The 15,284-nt window shown below is 36.0% G+C and overlaps 1 protein-coding gene across 1 annotated transcript in view; it reads right to left on the bottom strand.

Annotated features, from left to right (window-relative positions):
- Positions 1 to 1,268: 1,268 nt before the first annotated feature.
- The window catches only part of LOC113226842 (signal-induced proliferation-associated 1-like protein 2), a 29,191-nt gene continuing 15,175 nt past the window's right edge, over positions 1,269 to 15,284 (bottom strand). The window contains exons 8-15 of the mRNA XM_026459618.1: positions 13,862 to 14,029; positions 12,999 to 13,168; positions 11,311 to 11,473; positions 9,999 to 10,141; positions 8,581 to 8,778; positions 6,305 to 6,406; positions 5,036 to 5,200; positions 1,269 to 4,351 (exon numbers count right to left, since the gene is read on the bottom strand). Of these exons, the coding sequence (XP_026315403.1) occupies positions 4,241 to 4,351; positions 5,036 to 5,200; positions 6,305 to 6,406; positions 8,581 to 8,778; positions 9,999 to 10,141; positions 11,311 to 11,473; positions 12,999 to 13,168; positions 13,862 to 14,029 (1,220 nt within the window). The 3' untranslated portion in view covers positions 1,269 to 4,240. The remainder of the gene's footprint in view (positions 4,352 to 5,035; positions 5,201 to 6,304; positions 6,407 to 8,580; positions 8,779 to 9,998; positions 10,142 to 11,310; positions 11,474 to 12,998; positions 13,169 to 13,861; positions 14,030 to 15,284) is intronic.

The raw sequence follows: 15,284 nt of genomic DNA, 5'->3' as shown, positions 1-15,284 counted from the left end.
TGAATCGCATTGAAAGAACTTACTACTTGGTTTGTACACCAAAGTAAGGCCTTTACGTGCGTAACTTATCCATTATTTTTTATAATAATCTAAACTAATAAAGCTTTCATTTTACGATGGTTAAATCTAAAGTTGGGACTCGTATTTAATTTTACAATAAAGAAAATACAAAAATACACCAATGTAGTTGTTTACATGTAGATTTTGCGTTTGGTAGCACAATAGCCATGGAAAGATTTTACACGATTTTTGAAATAACTAATACTGTTTTAAAACAAGTTCATATATGGAACAGATAATTTTTTTAAATGCGCGTTTATTTTACCGGTAATGTAGGTACATTATGTAAATTCAAGTGTGCAGCTTTAATAATGATTAAAATGTATTGCACCTGGTGGTTAGCGACGCGCCTGTCCATAGGAGTTGCAGTGCCAATCAGAGCAGATCTGAGGGGCACTGCCACTGCGTCCACTGTCCTGAGATATAAGTTGACATGTCCCATGTGCCTGTAATTCCACCCTTACCCCTAGGCAGGCTAAACAAAAATACCTTTGTTTTGAGAACGCCTATATTTTCTAATGAACAACAGACGTATTTTGTATAAATTTTTAACGTGTCAATGAGATTTCAAAGTAGAACCGTACGCGAAACATTGTACATTTACTTTACGAAATTCTTAGAATTCTTTTAATTTCGTATTCAAGCTTTACCATATTGAAACAAGTGTAATTTGTGCTAATGTATTTTCTCTTACTGTATTATATTTGGCAGGCTTGAAGAGTGTACATAACAATTTACTTACGAATGCTATTCCATAATTAATTAACTACATAAGTCAAAGTCAAATACGTATGTTTGAACAGTTAGTTATGAATAAATATACGATTAACATGATTAAAATATAAGAAAATAATTGTAACAACGCATTTCACTTTGACCCACTCCTAATTTTAGTTGGTGTTCACCTTACATTGTCATATCTTCTTATGATAACTTATATCTTATCGCCACAATAAAAAAATATGTTATAACCAACGTGTCCTACAATATAAACAATATACGTTAAAAGTAATGTGTACTATGATTTTACGAATAAATTACGTAATCAACAAATAATATCTTTATCTGAAGAAATAATCGGAATTCAAATGGGTAATTTTCAGGTAAGAATGTTTCTGTCTTATTTCCATGAGAATTTGTATTACTTGGTAAATTCTATATATAATATTCTAGAATATTATCACGAAATATTATTTAATATTCGAGTGTGGTATCCTGAAATATTATTTGATATTTAATGATAATATATTCGATTACTTAAATAATAAAAATTCCGACCGAAATTAGGTAGAGAAAACTAACTTGAAAATAACCCAAATAGGTATTTTCTATACGAAATGAATTATGAAAATGACGTCAAAGTTTATCAATATACATTATTTGTAATAACAAACCACATTAAATAACATCAATGATTAGAAATTACAACTTTATAATACAGAATATTTGTAGATAGATAGATATACATAATAATTTGTTTAATATCAGGCAATGTAATTTATTATGTAACATACGTTTTTCCGTAAAGTTACGCTACACAAAGGCTTCTCTAGAAGCGCAGCAAAAGGCACAAAATTCATAAGATGCAGCGCGGTTTAATCATAAGAATTTACTACACGCTTGGTGTACCACTATGAGTTTTATTAAACTAAGGCTTTGATCATAGTATAATAATAAGTTTGTATGGTATTTCCATATACCAGCGCTATGCAATGCGAATGCATCGCGAGATTATGCGAATGTATTACATGTACTGTGCGTCCATACACGGTACACGACGGGCGCGACCTCGTACAAACCAGTTTGTATGGAGTTACCATACTTGTCTTATTATAACTATAGTTTAATGGTCATTTAGTAGGTGAGAGACTTATTCCCTTTAAGCTATTGGTTATCGATACTTTGGAAGTGTAATGTTTTCGACCAATGATGAGATTCCCTCTCGCGCCTCGTAAACACGTTTTGACAATATTATACTTGCAAACAACAGATCCGCAATCTGCGCCTCCAAACGGTACCCACGGCGCTGTTCCCTACAGGCAACAGTGACATCAGTCACCATCTTGAATTCGAGTGAGTACAACTCACTGATTGACAGATGGTGACGTCACCTAGACGTGATAAAAAGTATCAAAAACGGTGAAAATGTAATTAAAATTTGCAATTCTCGATTTGACAATGATCGTAAAACTACTTAGATTACTTTCCACAGGTAAGTTTGCTTTTGTTTGTTTAGATCGGTTTGGTTAGAATCGTAAATAAAACTAAAATAAATTTATTTTAAACTTCAATGTTGCCAGTAAACCAATTTTCATTTGCCCATAATATTGGGAGTTAACCCTTCCTTTCCTAACTTCAAAAAGTTACTTTGACTTCGTAGTGAAAACGTGATTCTAATTCAAGTTTAGTCGTTGTAACGTTTTAACGTAAAGTGTAACCGTAATACTATTAATACGTAATATTAAAAGTGATATTTTGTTTGTTTCCCAGAATACCTAAAGATCGAACGCGCTGGATGGAGTGGATAAAAATTATACGACTTTTACGAAAAGATAATTTGAGTAAGAAAACAAGGCAATTGTACAACAAGCTAATGATGCACAGTGGCGTTTAATAATTTGTAATAAACTATAGTTAAATGTTTGTGTATCACGTAATTCGTAATACCTACCCTTTTATAAATTTGTTTTCGTTAAACAGAAACAGAAACTTTGTCGAAAGACAGTATTTTTATCATCTTTATCCAATAAATAAAAAATACTAGAAAAGCAGTGAAATTCTTAGATTAGAAAGTCATCTCTTCATATTTACAATTTATTTGAAAGAACTATGAATTTCAAGCGGACCCTTAAGTTGACACATTGTCATGTATATTTCACTCGTTCATTCCCATTCTGATTACTATCTATCTCTGCTGTCTCTTTCCATCAGTGACGCTACAAAAAATTAGGGAAAATTATTTCTAAACCGGTAACACTGGTCGTATCCGTTAATGCAATATGTATGACCATTTCATTTTGACATAATAAGTTTGACATTAGAAAAAACGAGACAAATATATTTTTCGTTGAAATTTCACTCAGATTCAAAGCTAGTCTTTAAATTTGCAAAGTTGTCCCACATTTTAGACAACTGTTAGTAGGACATTGCGTCTCTAGTAGTATGTATGCTCACTGCGGTTTGATGTCTCGCTGATGTACTGTGGTTACGAGACACGGCGGAAATGGCAAAATGACACAATTGTGAACTCGGCTCATTCACTATGAACGTGTAGGGTTGAAATAATGATACCGTTATGTTCTCTTAGATATTTACATCCTTTATATAAATAAGTTTATTAATTATAGTGTTTGTCAACGTGCATTCACGAATACATTGTAGTAAAATATAATGCTTATTTGTAAAAGCGAGTCAAGAACGTTTTAGTTCAATATATATTCAGATTTATTGGTGATTCATATTAAACGAATAATCTACTTACATTGATTACTATTATCTGTAGATAACGTAATGCGGACTTAATTATTTATTTTATGATCTCTATGGACGATTGTAGGTTTAATTTGTTAACCTATTTTGTAAAGGTTTGCGTATTGAGACGTGACTTTCCATTAATAACATACTAGGCAGATACGATTATTAATTTTAAGGTATAATACGGGTTATATAGTACAGGGACAAAGAGTCAAGTGGCATTAATATTCTATAGTGAATGTCTTTTATAACTTTTTGTCTCGTTTGACGTCACTGTAATGTTTTGTATTGCATTGTCCTAAAATATTGTTGAAAAAGACAAGTTGTCTTCTTCTACTCTATATCGTTGCGCAAGACCAGCAAATGTCTAATGTTCACATAGGTTTTAATGTAGTTTTTGCACAACAGTTAAAATGTAATTATGTACGTGTGCATTATAAAACAAAATCGTCGACAAAATATAGATTGTTTCACTAATCAGGTCAGAGAGACAAAATACGAATTACTAGATACAAAATTGTTAATAAGGATATAATTACATATATTGATAAATAATTTGTAGAGAGTCACGTTACTGTAGATTATTGATGTAGGTACGGTTCGTGTCAAGGTAGGAAATATCCTATTTATTATATTACTGAGCCCGATATAATAGTCGCTCAACAGTCGGTTTGAAAAAAGTTGAGAATGAATGAAAAGATTGGTATCACTGTCTATCCACGGTGCGGTTGAGCCACTGCGTGAAGTGGCGGAGCTGCCAAACAGCACGTGCGGAGTCCTCGCGGAGACGAGCGTTGTGGCGTCGCAGGCGACGAACCTGACGAACGGAGAATATGACACAATCATTGACAGTCTTTTTAGTCAATACTGCACTCCTGGATACATAATTCGACCCATCTAGCATTTTCATTTTTAATATTAGAATACAAGGATACTGTTACCACTGAAGAAAATGTTTTCACAAATTCAAATTTTGAACAATGGCTTAAATAAATAACGTTTAGTATATCGGTATTGGGGTGCATGAAAGGAGCCTCCTCGCACAACACACCATTCCTTTCCTGTATGTCTGGCGCACTGTTAAACCACGTTAAATCCTTTCACGACGATGATAAGTGTATACCATTAATACGATAAGAAGAAAAAGCACACTGGTTTCAAAATTGCATAATAGTTTTTGATCAATCAAAAATTGTTTAAACTTAGGGCAATTTATACAGTAAACGCAAAGTGGCTCGAAGTATGTCTCCGGAAGTGTATAATAACATGCAATTTTTTTTATTTGGAAACATAATACTACGCGATCGTTCATCAGCGTATGCCATATGCACTATAATGTTTGCCATTGTAAGGTCTTCGCTGCTGTACAGGAAAGGAACAGCAGAACTGTTTTTAAATAACACGACGAAACGCGGGAAGTGGTAAGTTGAGACCGTTTTCTGCATGCCGCACACTACGAGGGGGTTTATGGCAGTGAATAAAGTAACGAAGTACAAATTACCTCGTCTTCAAGCTGCCGCTGCAGCCTTTGCGCACGCGTCGCGTCGGTCTCCAAGGCGATGACGCGCGCAGCCAGCCCACACCCGCACGACGCCTGCGTGGCTGCACTAGGAGTGCCGCTCTGCGCTGGTGCTGGAGTGGGCACTGGTGGTGTTGTGTCGTTGGTCTGACGGAGTTACATACGTTCTACTTCATTATAAATTGCACTAATTCTATGACAATTTCAAATGGCAATGCAGACAACACGTAAAATAGACTGATAAGGTTCCGTTTGATGTGCCCGTATGTGTATAAACACTCGACTAGTGACTGATCTATTTGCATGGCGCCGCAGTGTAGGTTCATGAATGTCATATTTTGTAGGTTGGAAACATCTTACGTTCAGTAGTGGACGTCTCACGATTGAATATGTAGTAGCTAATAATAATTGTCGATAATAATTAGACATGCCACGAATAGTGATTTGGCCGAATACCGAATATTCAGCCACGTTAACGTCTGAAGCGCTGACTATTCGGCTGCCGACTGTTCGGCGTAAGATCTGCATTTCACGCGCGACCTGTTATGACCTGTCTCATTGCACAGTAACAGGGGTGGAGTGTTTTGTTGAAAAATGATAAAACGATAGAATCAATAAATGACAGTTTCTGGTCCTGTTTTGAAGAAGTCGCTACAGCGACGCTACTGCGTATTAACGCAAAATGGTGAGGATGTAGAGAAAAGGTCTATTGTACATGAAATTCATTTTTATTTGAAATCTGACCGACGGCAGACGTTTACAAGTGGTCGGCAAACGCAAAGCAGTATTCAAGCCTGTCAAATTTGCTAATATTTATCTATCATCTACTGGCAGTAGTGTTTTTATAGTGAGAGGCTATTTTCAGAAGCAGGAATTGTTTATGAGAAAAAATGCAATCGTTTGTTACCAACTAATGCTGAAAAAACTGTTTTCATACATCACAACCTGCCACTGATTGATTTTAAGTATTAAATCAATAATTAAATGCATGATAGACTTTGAATATATGCTTTTTTCATCATTTTATATTCGGTATTCGGCCAAATACCGAATATCAAAAAAAAGTGACCGAATACCGAATAGTGGCCGAATATTCGTGGCATTTCTAATAATAATCCAACATAACTTACAACATACGGCTTACCTGCAATATAAGAAGATTGAGAGAGCTCATCAGAGTGAGGACGGAAAATTCGCTCTCACAAGACTGATTATTACAAAGAAGTTCGTTTTTATAAACTAAATACTTACAGGCAATTCAGACCACGAGTCATGCACTGGTGGCTCATTGGTCAATGGGTCTATCGGAGGATCAGGGTTCTCTATCGATGGGTACTGATGTTCCTCACATATCTAAAAAAAAGACAGAATAAACCACAGAGCAATAAATACAGTGGAAGTGCTTAGTTTGCGTGACACGTGTGTTGACACAGTACGCGAAGTTCCACATACTTAAGCTTAGTCTGCTATTTTCGCCTTGTATGCTATGATCGTGTCAATTATTTCGCACAAAGCCTTGAAAATCGTAGAAAATTGCCTTATTTTGCTACTTTAGAATGCAAAAATGATAGTTCCACTTCTAATATTATCTATGGTGGTGTAAGTCTTATTACATTTAAGAAAAAATGGCCGGGTTTTGAAGTAACAAGTACAACTTTTACAAAGATTATTTTAATTTTAAGTATATTATGAAGAAAAAACGAAGAAAGAAAGTTAGATATTGCTTATTTTAAACCAAATTACAAAAGACTACATTAAAAATTTCAATAATTACGAATTCAAAGTTTTTGTTCAAAGTGATAGAAAATAATGTGATTTAAGTGAAAGTGAAAACGTAAATATTGACTCCCGCCGCCTATTTAAAAAACCCAAATAAGTGAACTAAGTTACATAAGAGAAAGTGTATAATGTATTAGAACCACAATGGAAAACATTACTGAGGATACCGATAATTAAACGAAGACATGGCTCAAAGAAAACTCTTAATTAAAAAAATATTATATTTGATTTAAATAAATTTTCAATTTTCTGTTTATTTTAATATTTTTTTTGTTACAAGAAACGAAAATAAATATTATGCCGCTGTAATTTGGTCGCTTCTTTTTTGGAGAACTAAGAAACATCTCGAATTCGTCGTCGTTCAACTATTGATCGTTAGGTGGCAGCACATTGATTGAAATTTCAATATAAAATCAAAAAGTCGTAGCTTGCAATAATAGGTACTGAACTTTTAACGGTATGCCAACAAGGTAAAGTTTAAATTATATTAACTGTCCAGAATTTGTTATTTCGTTTTAAATTAGAAACTACGACCAAGATTTCGTAGTGTTTCAAATTATGAATGCGTGAGTTTTGGCGACAGCGGTTCTGATGATAATTTAAGTAAACGTAGTAAGTAAAATTTAAGGCACTGCCCTTATTCTTCGTTGTTATTTGTGGAATTGAGTAATTAAAATTGTTTTTCGTTTGTATGTTTTGGACGACGATCGATAATCAGTATAAAAAAAATGCCGCCCGTGAATGAGGTACAGTCGATGCCCTAACATACCTGACCCCCTAAACAACATTTGCTTCTGAGTGGATAAGAGCGCTGGCAAATGTTAAACAAACTTAACTTTTAACCTGTGAGCCGTAAAATCCATTTTGATATGATTTCCATTGCATCATTGGTGAATGACGTTTTAAGGAACTTTTTAATCTATACTTAAGTACAGAATACAAATTTGAACCATAGAGCCTGAATTCCTATAACAATTTTCTGTTTAATGCGTAAGATAGCTCTCAGAACCGAAAGGTCAACTAGGGGATCAAGTATCAAAGCCGGGTATTACTAGCGAACTGTAACCGTTGCATATTATGTTACCAAAAATCATAGTGTGTACGTGGTTTGGAAGCTTGCCACGAGCAGAACGCGTGCGGTTCGCAGTGAGCAGACGATAAGCAGGTACACATTCTAACGAGTGAAATCTGTTTTACGGCGTACACACTAGAACCTCGTTACTGTACCTGTCACGTTACAGTTATAGCTCGCTAATGAGTACCCAGCTTTAGGGTATCAACAGTACGTTTTCTAGGATATACCACTGTTTGATACTTGTACGGCGCGTATCGGTCATTCTCGGACTTAGTGTTCATTACCCAATTTTCGTCGCAATTTTTATTATTTAAATATTCAAGTATATAATCCTGTAATTATTAAATAATATTTCAGGATACAATACTCGAATATTAAATAATATTGCACGATAAAAAAATCTAATACTTAAATAACAAAAATTGCCACAGATATTAAATAGTGAACAAACACTAGTCCGAGCATGACCGCTATACTGCATACGTATCGCAAAGGTCGCCTTAAGTTTTAGATTCTATTGTCATTACTGTTTTCTTTTTAAAACTCTGACTGCACTAACGTCAAAATTGTAATGGGTCAAAATAAAATAGTACTTTACGAATATTGGGAAGAAATCTTAAATTATTTTTATTAGTAGTACAGATGCAACAATTGAAGTAGGCTAGTGACATACCTGTAACATAGCCCTTGTGGCGGTCTGTACGAGCGCAGTCCAGTCCAGAGCCGCAGCGTCGCAGAGTGGCAACGGCGGCGCGCCCACTGGGGGGACCCCCACAGGCGGGGCCCCAACTGGAGGTGCTATTCCGCCGGTTGTACTCGTCTGTCGCCCGCTCTCGCCTAGCTCCGCGTCCATTAGTCGCATTAGTTCCTCCTGTCCACAATATACATTTAAGATTATAACTAAATAATTTATTAGGAAACGAATTATAAGAAGGTGAATTTTCCTTGCAATTTTTAGTAAAAATAGGAAAATATTAAAGATTCCGAAAACTAATTGAAATTGCAGTGAACTGAAGCCTAACTATAACAATAACTAGTTAAATAATTCAACATCTCAGTTTAAAAATAAATAGAATATACCGACCAAATCAATCATATTTAGCCATCAAGTATATAACCAGAAATAGAGACGACATGTCAATTAATTTTTTTGAAAACTATTCTGCCATATCATTACTGTGACAACTGCGCTCCGATTGGCTAGCCCGAGTTCGAAACAATTGACGGGTGTCGTCAACTGTTTCACTTCAAATCGACCAGTTAACTTGAGCTTTGTTGTTATGTTCGAAAATAGCAAAAAATATTTAATTACCGATGAAATGTGATTCCGTTTGTTTTGTAACTAGATGTTTTGCTGTTTTTGCTATTTTCGAACCACACCACCGAATAGAACAGCACGGCATTGTTAGAGATATTATGTTTATTACAATAAATTCAGAATATTTTTTGGAATATACGGAGACGTACACACAGGTCAGTAGTTGGCCTGTCTATATTTCAGTACAAACGGGAGTTGATATTTATAAGAGCTGTATCGCTAATGTGTTACCAGGAATATATGGACCTTATTTCGTCTCTATTTCTGGTTATATATTCGATGTATTTAGCAGACTGTCAATGGCAAAGATTTAATTACAATTCCACGAAAAATAGCTGCATTTTCCAACGATATACTAAACTTCCGAAAGAAATACTAACTTACTGAAAATTCATCAATCATTCTCATATAAAAACTGTAGGAATCAGCTTGTTTTATATTATTGGTTAGATTCACTTTTTTTAACTCTTCATTTAAATGAAAATTACTACCGTCAGGCTTCCTGCGAGTTGCAAACGCGACGCCATCTTGACATTTTTTATCAAAGTTTGGCTACAAGGGAAAATTAGAAAATTGTATATTAACGTGAAAGTTTTCCTGGCAAGAAACTAATTTGATCGATATAGGTTACAAGCCTTATTTTTATCTCGTTCTGTTCTTTGCATTGTTTGTTTTAAAAGCGAGTGCATCAAGATACCCGAGTATAGCTACTTATTCTAGATGGTTTGCAATTGGGTATTCTTTCGTAAGGGTTGATTTCATAAAGACGCTACCGTAAGCGAGTTGGTATTAACTGAGGTGCGTTTGTGCCTGGGATGCCGCGGCGAAGCGGTGCCGTCGTGCGACCGCCTTCGCAGGGCCGCTTCGGATACTGGAGATGTCTGCGGTGACCGCCGCGCACTTCGGCCTGAGCCACCTGTAAGTTGCAATAAATAATAACAATATAAGCATGCTAGATTTTCTATTGGAATCTGTCCTTTGTTTCATCTCCATTTGAAGTTACAGGGTGTTCATTTATACAAGAAATGGATCTTTGGGTTACTATCCCAGAAACTTCAAAGCTACTAATAAAACACGATTTTTTGTTATACGAAAATTATCCTTAAATGATGAACATCAGGGTGTATTACTTCCATTTTTATTAACATGGACTTCCGCAAAGTAACACATAAAAATATCAATTGAAATAAACAATGTATATTAATAAAATGTAACTTTAAACGGAGACGCATGAGCGTATTTTGAATTTCATTCTTTACTGTAGTACTGACTGTTTGAAAGCATTGTAATAATTAACGGTATAACTTCTAAACATATATTATACATACATTTACTTTACGCCTTTTTCCTATCATCATATCATCTTTCGCGTCATCAACACGCATCATGCTTTTATACATGCTAGTCTTTAACTTAAATTTAAATTGAATTACTACTTTTAATAATAATACGCAGAAAACACACAAAATATATGTGCACATGAAACAAAATATTGTCGTAACTCAAAAATGATGGAAATAAGACAAAACGATTAAAAAAAACACTGAATATAATATGTATCTGAATATAATTATTAGTTATCCACTTATAAACGAGCATATTATTAACTAAACTAACAGATAACTCGCGTATTAATCATGAGATTCCGCAGCGGTAACTCGACGGAAACTGCGCGCCAAAGCAAACTGGCAGCCAGATCACTCAGTACGGCTGCGGGCGCAGGCGGCGTCGGCGAACAACAACTCTCGTTTGCTTCGTGTTTATTAAAGTCATACGCAGGATTGCACACTACACTGACAACGTCACTTTCTAAAGTGTCATCCACATCAACCACTGACGGAGTACCTAACACTGTTTTCCAGCCGGGGGTACCGACGATCCACTATCACGATTGAAATTCGAATTACGACCAATTTCGATAGTTTCACGTACTTTCCGCGGAATGAAATGCTTATTCGTACTATTCAGTAATTTTTTAAATTTTCAAATCGTGTTTCTTCTATTCTATAATTTTGAGCTACGACTGTATAGGGTTTTATGTGCCAATTATGGCAAAAGTTAGTGGTTTGTAGTATTCTTTCTTACCAGTGCCATAACCCGAACTATCTGACCGCGGCGGTGAGTGTCCTCGCTCATATGCGCGGCGCGGCCGGCCGGGGTGCTGCGCATCGGCTCGAGCTAGTCCCGCCCATTCTTCGATCGGGGACTCACATTGGCACTTGGAACTGCTCGCGAACGTTACTGTCACCTATTATAACAAAATATGGCAAAGAGTGTAGTGTGACACCAGCCTATGGTCATAGATGGTAACCGTCAATAACAATTTAGATTTCAAGACATTCGATATCACTAGGTAAACAAAAAAAACTACAAGCGTAAATTGAAGGAGAATTTTTTTTACGATAGATACTAAGTGACGGGACAAAGAAGTCGTACGTTTGTTGCTGAGAGATTTAAACTGCAAAGATCTGAGGGGTAGCTGCCACTGCGTCAGTCACCCTGAGACATAAGTTGACCGTCTCATGTGCCTGTAATTTCACCAGCACCCCTTACCATTCAAAACTGGAACGGAGTAATGCTCACATTACCACTTGGCGGCAGAAATAGGTAAAGTGGCAGTACTTCCCTGGATAAACTCTTTCACAAAGAGCTCCACTACTAACGAATTATAAGTGGAAGAAATGGTTCCTTAGCAATAGGCCGCTTCACGTAATTTACTACTTTGTAGTGAAGTTTGATGTGATTTGAATAAATAAAGTATTTATTGATTGTAGTCATACAGTAATATTAATATAGCAAGAAACTTGTAAATAACAGGTCATTAAGTACATCATCAGCTCATCATCAACTCATTATACTTCCCACTGTTCGGCACGGGTCGCCTCTGAGAGTTTTCAAGGGTTGTCAACCTTCTCCGACGTGCAGGTATTCTTTCACTGTTCCCAATATTTTCAAATGTAATATTGTTATTGCCGTTATAGAAATAATTTATCAGCTACAGTGTTTAAATAGAACATGTTTTTAGGCCCACTGGCTAGTTTATACACCATAAACGTTAATCAGGCTATAGCAAGACGGCATGAATTTTGGGAAAACAAGTCTAATGAGTAAGTAAAACCATTATCACATTGATCTACTAAGCGATCAAAGTAGTCAAACATATGAACCCATTTAACAAAAATTAATTATCTAATAATAATAGTTTTCAGCCAATTTCAGCAAAAAGTGCACCTTATTCTATTTTTAACCGACTTCAAAAAAGGAGGAGGTTCTCAATTCGACTGTTTTTTTTGGATGTTTGTTACGCGATAACTCCGGTATTTGTGAACTGATTCTCATGAATCTTTTTTTGTTGGAAATAGGGTACTAGTGGTGGTAGGGAAATAGTGGTACCAATTAATTTTGAAGAAAATTATCCACCTCTAAGGGTGGCTGTTCACGCATGAAGATTCATTTTTATAAACAGCGCCTACATTTTATTATAAGGAGCAATTATTTTAATGGTTGATTTTGCTATTCTCCAATTCAGGGCGTTTTTCTCTCTCAATATATTTTGAGTAGTGAGAACCGATTTTTATTACCTCCTGTGTCAAGTCCCGTATAGTGACGAACTAGGGGACGAATCCGGGTTTGCGCACTTTCCGGTAACCGATTTCAAAAAAACTTGGTAATTATATGCAATTCCACGTACTTTTGAGGTTGGAATTTTTTAGTACTCTGTACTGAGATAATCAAATGCTCAAGACAAATTGTTTGTATCGAACAGTACTCACAGTGACAGGATCCGATGTTTTGAGCAGGTCGACGAGTTGGTCGTGATGTAACGCCACCACGGCTGCGCGGCACACCTCGAGAAGGCGCACGCCGCGACGGATGCCCGCCCGCGCTGCGCACCCGCCGCCTTCCACCGCCGTCACCAACCCGTCCGGCTGCACGTGGAAGCCTGTACCAGACAATTACATGCAATTACGTACAGTCGATGCTTATAGATACCTGACCACTTGGTTGGTTCTGAATAGATAAGCATGAAGAAAAGTGTTAAACAACGTTAACCATCAAGTTGTGAACTGTAAAATTAGTTTAACATGATCGCATCACTAGTGAATGTAGTTTTAAGAAACTTTTTACGCTGGAATTCCTTTAACATTTTCCCGTTCAATGGGTAACATCGCTTTCAGAACCAAAAGGTCGGCTAGAAGATATCCATTTTAGAGCATCGACTGTACAATTCATTATACGACACTGTTTACGCGTAATTCTTAGTCCACTGCATTTCTTATGATTTATTTATATTTGGGATAAAACAGCTCAAATGAACATAAACAAAATAGCCACTGCAGAGAACCTTTATACATTTCCTCAACTATTCTATTTAGTATATTTTTTCATACTTCGTTCTTCTCCACTATTGGCTTCTTTTAAAGAGTCCTAAGTCAAGTGTAATGTTAAAAACACAGACGTAACACGTACCTTGAGCGATTTATCTACGGAACAAACATTATAATCGTTTTGTTTTCGTTCGTATGTTGTGGGACTAACGTTTTTATTTTGCTCTAAATGAACATTTATAAAGTTTTAAGTGTGTAATATTATATTAAGAATTTTACTTTTATAAAATTGACATTTAAGTACATACCAAGCTGCGATGCGGCGCCACGTTCTAAAGTGAGTTCTTGTAACGAGTGCGCGTGAGGCGGTGCGACACTGGCTAGCCGACGTAGCAAGGCTTCAGATCCTCCTCTTATTCTCACGCTCTCGCCGCGGTGGTAGTACACTCGAGTCCAGCCTCCGCTAACCACCCAACCTGGATAACGAATTTCAAACTTCACAACAAGATTCTGGACTTTTATTTTTAAATGAAACCTTTCGAGTTGATTGATGTCAAAGTCAAAGTCAAAGTCAAAGATGATTTATTCCATAGGTAAAATAAATTTACACTTGAAAACGTCATATTTAAGGTACTGCTCGTTCACTACGCTGACCTCCCTGAGAAGAACGAGCAAGAAACTCTAGGGATTGCTCTTTTCAAATAAACTTAAATGCTATGGAATACATTTTGAATCAAATTTGTGTGGATTCTGGAGCCATGTCGTCTTTCCATACATCTTTATCTAACACGTAGTCTTCAATTTTGTAATATGCTTTTTCGATCAAAATATTTTTAATGTACTTTTTAAACTTAGGAAATGATAAACTTAATATATGCTCCGGAATCTTATTGTAAAAACGTATACAGTTCCCCATAAAAGAGTTGTTTACCTTGGTTAAACGAAATCGTGGTACCATGAGTTTGGACTTAGCTCTAAGGTTAATATTATGGATATCTTCTTTCTTATTGAAATTATGTATATTTTTACGGGCATATAAAATATTTGAGTAAATGTACTGTGATGCCACAGTCATGATACCAGTCTCCTTAAACTTTTCTCTGAGAGATACCCGAGAGCCTAGACGGTACACAGAACGAATCGCTCGTTTTTGCAATACAAATATGGTTTGAATATCTGCCGCTTTACCCCACATGAGAATCCCGTAGGACATTATACTATGGAAGTAACTAAAGTAAACTAGTCTAGCAGTACTAACATCGGTAAGCTCACGTATTCTGCGGACTGCGTATGCAGCGGAGCTTAATCTGCTGGCCAGGGACGATATATGTGGAAACCACTGAAGTTTACTATCTAAGGTCACTCCCAAGAAGACTGCTTTATTAACAAGGTCTAACTTTTCTCCGTTTATTTCTATGTTTGGACTAGTCGATTTTACGTTAGGTAATTCAAATTTAACACATTTTGTCTTCTTGGCATTAAGCAATAAATTGTTAGCATTAAACCAATAAACTACTTTAGAGAGGGTATCATTAATACGGTCATAGTTAATGTCATGTCTGTCTGTTTTAAAAATCAAGGATGTGTCATCAGCAAACAACACTATTTCGCAATGGTCCTTAACAAAGAATGGCAGATCATTAATATAAATCAGAAATAAGAAAGGTCCAAGTATTGAGCCCTGCGGAACACCCATTTTTACTGGAGAACCCAAAGAAGTCGCTCCATTTA

The sequence above is a fragment of the Hyposmocoma kahamanoa genome, unplaced genomic scaffold (genome assembly GCF_003589595.1).
Source record: "Hyposmocoma kahamanoa isolate Upper Pololo Valley unplaced genomic scaffold, ASM358959v1 202, whole genome shotgun sequence".
In the NCBI taxonomy this organism is placed as follows: domain Eukaryota; kingdom Metazoa; phylum Arthropoda; class Insecta; order Lepidoptera; family Cosmopterigidae; genus Hyposmocoma; species Hyposmocoma kahamanoa.
This window is presented reverse-complemented; position numbering and strand designations above follow the sequence as displayed.